General features: G+C 35.9%; 1 protein-coding gene across 7 annotated transcripts in view; it reads left to right on the top strand.

The window, feature by feature from the left end:
* The window catches only part of kay (transcription factor kayak), a 47,486-nt gene that overhangs the window by 42,024 nt on the left and 462 nt on the right, over positions 1–5,000 (top strand). For 6 of the 7 annotated variants that reach the window (XM_035880752.2, XM_035880751.2, XM_085662655.1 and 3 more), the window contains 2 exons: positions 1,992–2,504; positions 3,040–5,000. The exon at positions 3,040–5,000 is cut by the window's right edge. In XM_035880752.2, coding sequence (XP_035736645.2) covers positions 1,992–2,504; positions 3,040–3,609 — 1,083 coding nt within the window. In that variant the 3' untranslated portion in view covers positions 3,610–5,000. Of the gene's footprint in view, positions 1–1,652; positions 1,689–1,991; positions 2,505–3,039 lie in introns of those variants that run through there. The other variant, XM_035880754.2, reaches the window with a different exon arrangement.

Here is a 5,000-nt window from a genome sequence, read left to right as displayed (position 1 = left end):
CTCTCTCTCTCTCTCTCTCTCTCTCTCTCTCTTTCTCTCTCCGATAGTATCGCCAATTATATATTTGCGCTACCGTGCCATTATTTATTTTCTTCTTTACACTTTCTCGAAAGATTACTTACTGTTTCTTTCCTCTTAACTCCCTCCCCCACTACTCCATTTTTTATTATTGTTGTTCGTTTTTTTTTCTTTTTTCTTACTTTTATTTTATATCCTAATAAATTAATTTTATTCTCGACGATTAAAATTCTTTATTAGTTTATTGTATTACTGAGAAATAAAATGAAAAGAGAAAAAAGGAAAAAAGAAGAAATGCCATCGTAAGCATTTGTAAAATTAAAGATGAGAGAGAACTGAAATATCTGAAAGAGATCAAATTTGATAACATTTATCTTTCCTTATTATCTCGCAATAATAATAATAGTAATATTAATGATAATAATAGTAATAGTAATAATAATAATAATAATCGAGCGTGCGCTTAAACTTTTTAACGATCTAACGATTATGAGAAAATGGATATCTCAAAAACGTGTGTGGGTGTCGCATTAAAATTGAACGTGTAATTCTGGAAAATAAAAAAAAAGATAAATAAATAAATAAATAAATAAATAAAAAAGAAATCTTATCAGTTAAGCGTTTATAGACTATCATCGTGATGCATTATATAAAAATCTTTTCTATATCAAGCAGCTAAAATTTGTGTAAATCATTAATTGAATAGTAGTATCGCCTGATAGTGGGTGGCACGAGTTTGAATTTGCCAGAAAGATAGAGAGAGAGAGAGAGAAAGAGAGAGAGAGAGAGAGAGAGAGAGAGAGAGAGAGAAAGAGAGAGTGAGTGAGGTATATGTCGAGTAATTTTAGCGATGACACTTAGCGCCTACGATGTTGTCGTTCGTTCGTTCGTTCGTTCGTTCCTTCCTTTCTTCGTTCGTTGGTTCGTTCGTTCCTTCCTTCCTTCGTGGAATGTTTGTTGATTTACGTGTATTTTACATTTATTACTCTGTCGCAGAATTTATCATTTCTTAAAACTATAATAAATTATAAATCATTAAGAAAATCTTAAATATCATTAGAAGAACTTATAACACTTGGTAAATTTTTCTTCATTGAAGGAAATATCTGCAAAATTAACGATGTTCCATCTAAAAAGAACTTGTAAGTTAACTTTGGTCTATATACTAAGCAAAAAAAAAAAGAAAAAAAGAAATAAAAAGTTAGAGAGAAAGAGCGGGGGAAGAGGATAAGAAGAAAAGAAAGACAGAGAAAGAGAGAGAGAGAAAGAGAGACTAAGAGAAGCAGATCTTAGAATACGAAAGCGATTAGATAGGCCCAAAAGAAGAGATTAGAAAGATTGTACGTAGAAGTCTCTCTCGTCTGGAGTCTCTCGTTCTTAGTAGTAATAAGGTGTGCTTCTGAGATTCGTCGAGTAATTTTAGCGATGATACTACGAACATTTCGGTGTCGATGTGTCGGTGTATATTATAACGCACAAGCCCTATAACGCTTTGTGAGATCTATCATCCTACTAACGTGGCGCGATAACTTATCGGCTATTGGATCACGATTATTTTTATCAGTGCGTCTCTTCGCTCGTTGAATCATAGGCACGGCTGATAATATCCGAAGTGGGAAAGAAACGATAATAATAGTTTAACGCCGAGGATGATGATTTCTCTGTTTGCCGTATGACCACGATTTCTTCTTCTTTTTTTTTTTTCTTTTTTTTTTCTCTCTCCTTTTTTTCATTTCCGATCCACTTTTGGAGGATCTTCTTTTTTCTATCTTTATATGTGTGTCTGTCTATAAAGAAAGAAAAAAACTGGAAAGGAAAAAAAAAAAAGAAAGTAGCATGTAAAGATAATAAACGACATTATAACATATATATAAAAGTATATATATTAGGTGATAAGAAAATAAAAAAAAGAAAAACGAAAAAAAATGATTAACCAACATGAAGGATAACTTTTTTTATTTTTTTCTTTACAGTTGGTATCTCTCGACGGCTTGCACAGTGGTGTACCAACAAGAACTACGCCAACATTGACACCGACAACGCTGAGAAGTATAGAACAGACCTTCCTCGAGCTTACCAGCGAAACAGGGTCTCATAGTCGAGAGGCTGGTTTCGTACCACCTTTGGTCGAACCTTCACAACCAACTCCGGCTCAAACACAAAATCTGGCGACACATCACAACAATCCTGCAAGTACTCTGATCGATAGTCAACAGACGTTATCACAGCAGCCAGAACAACAGCAACAGCAACCACAGCAACACCAGCAGCAGCAGCAGCAACAACAACAGCAGCAACAGCAACAACAACAGCAACAACAACAACAGCAGGCAACGAAACGCAATATGGGTGGTAGGAGACCAACTAGGACAATTGGTATGACACCCGAAGAAGAAAGGAGACGACAGATAAGACGAGAGAGAAATAAAATGGCAGCTGCTAGGTGTCGCAAGCGAAGAATGGATCATACCAATGCCCTGCTAGAAGTAAGCGTTAATAAAGTTCTATTAAAAACAATTATTCTGTAATATTGATTACTTTCACGAAGGTGGTGTATCATCGATCCCTTTCCTTCGAAACACGCTAAGACTCGCGCGGCTCGATCTAAAAATTTCATCTTGAAATTAGAGCAGTATAAATATTTGTTTTTTACATTTTAGATAGTAACAGCATCATCCTACCGCTATGATCAACTTCCTCGTAGCGATACCGTATAGTAGTGACTGTTACTATCGTATTACGAAAGAGTCGAAGAGATTATTTAAAAAAAAAAGAAAAAAATATATATACATAAATACAATAAGAAATAAAATAAATGAAAGGAAGGAAGGAAGGAAGAGAAAGGAAGGGATCGATGAAATAAATGAAAGATAATAATAAAAGTGAGAGAGAAAGAAACAACAACAATAATAATAATAATAATAATAATAATAATAATAATAATAATAATAATAATAAGACAAATTCTCTTACCACGAAGAAAATTTAAACGAGGATCATTCCTGTTTCTCGTGTTCGCAGGAAACAGAGGGCTTGGAACAGAAGAAGCAAAGCTTGCAGGATGAAATTCATCAGTTGCAGCAGGCCAAAGACGAGCTCGAGTTTATTCTCGAAGCTCACAGAGCTGTCTGTCGACTTCGTTCCTCATCGCCGCCTGACGTGAAGCCTGTGATAAAGCCGGAAATACCCCTCGAGGATCAATTCGCCGAGCCTACGAAGCGCGACAATAACACCTTGACCTCCGCAAGACCTAGCAGACCAAATTCATTGCCAGTTGGATTTGACAATAACAACAGACCAAACTCATTGTCGATCTTTAGCGAGCCTAAGGAAAGACCGGATACATTGACCTTCAAGACGGTCGAGACACCGTCATTCATGAAACCGTCGTTAGACGTAGCCGGTATGCCGATAACAACACCAACCAGTGGTATACCATTCAATTTTGATTCCCTGATGGAAGGTGGTACAGGCTTGACGCCAGTTTCGACACCATTAATACCATCCTGCTCGACGCAACAAAGGAACAATCTCTCCGCCGTAGATCTCAGCTCTCCAGACGCCAATCCACCGAAACTCGTAAGCTTGTGACGCCAAGATGACGTCATTGAATATGGATCGAACGAGGACGATCCTGAATGAAATAATTATGGCGCGCCTGATATATATATATATCGCTTGCCATTCATTATTTAGGATGACAATGACGATGACGACGGATGACGATGATGACGAAGAGAAACTCTTTGTGTGTACGTGTGATTTATTCGCCTCAAGATCTAGAGGAGAAATAGAAAGACGATCGTAAACATCAATGGAATGAGTGAAATTAAGAGAGAAAGAAAGAGAAGTGGGGGGAGAGAGAGAGAAAGAGAGAGGGGCGTTGCCCTTTTTATCTCAGACGTTTTTCTACGTCGCAGACATCACGAGTTGCCATAAATAAAAAATATTACATACTACGTTGTATTTTTCTCTTCGACCGTCCCCACGCCAAGGCTCCTCTGACTGGGATCGGTTTGTTTACTTTTTTTCTCTCTCTCTCTCTTTCTATAAAGTAAAAACAGAAGAAAACAATCCTTCTAGCGTTGCGCTGTGTTGCTATTTATCTTTCTCTCTCGTACGTTTGTGCAATACACACACACACACACACACACACACACACACATACCTACATACACATATACAACACATACACACACATTACCACCATCAATATATAAAAACACGCCTTTTGTTTCCTTCTTCTTGTTGTCCGTCGAGCAGCAGCGGAAGAAGATCGTTCGTTCTTTTATTTTTATTTTTTTTCTTGTGCAAAGGAAGAAAAGAGATCTACGGAGTTGCTTGCGCCTGTAAATTGATAGATAAAAAGAGAAATAAATTGTTTTTTTTTCCTTCTGGGTAAATCGTTAATAATAAAAGGGAGTATTTTTGTACGTAGGGATACGTATTAAATAAGTTGTCGAGGGGAGGTGAGGGGGCGGGAGGATTGTGTAAACAAATCATTTTCTATTGTTAATTAAAACTGTGCATTGATTGATTGATTGATCGAACAGCGTATTTTGAATATAAATATATAGGTGTAAAGCTTTGTGATCTTGATCTTTATGACACGTTGATTCCGCTTTAACTTGATTCAAAGTGGTACAACGATTTTGACTTCATCATCATTATTATTATTATTATTATTATTATTATATTATTATTACTATTATTATTATTATTATTATTATTAACGATCATATTGTAATTGAATTACTCGATCGATTTGAAGATATATTTTCTACCTTTCCCAAAGCGAATAAAAGGATAGGCAAACGTGGTTGGTTTCTTATTGTCATTATTCGAAGGCGTTAATAATAAACAGAGAAGAAAGTCATACTTTTAATTGCGAGCACCGGTGTGCAGGTGTAATAGACGAAAGCATCTGCATACAAGTGATAATAAGTATATATACATATATATATATATATATATAAACATAT

Source organism: Vespa mandarinia, chromosome 19 (genome assembly GCF_050613455.1).
Source record: "Vespa mandarinia isolate Hongniang chromosome 19, ASM5061345v1, whole genome shotgun sequence".
Lineage (NCBI taxonomy): Eukaryota > Metazoa > Arthropoda > Insecta > Hymenoptera > Vespidae > Vespa > Vespa mandarinia.
This window is presented reverse-complemented; position numbering and strand designations above follow the sequence as displayed.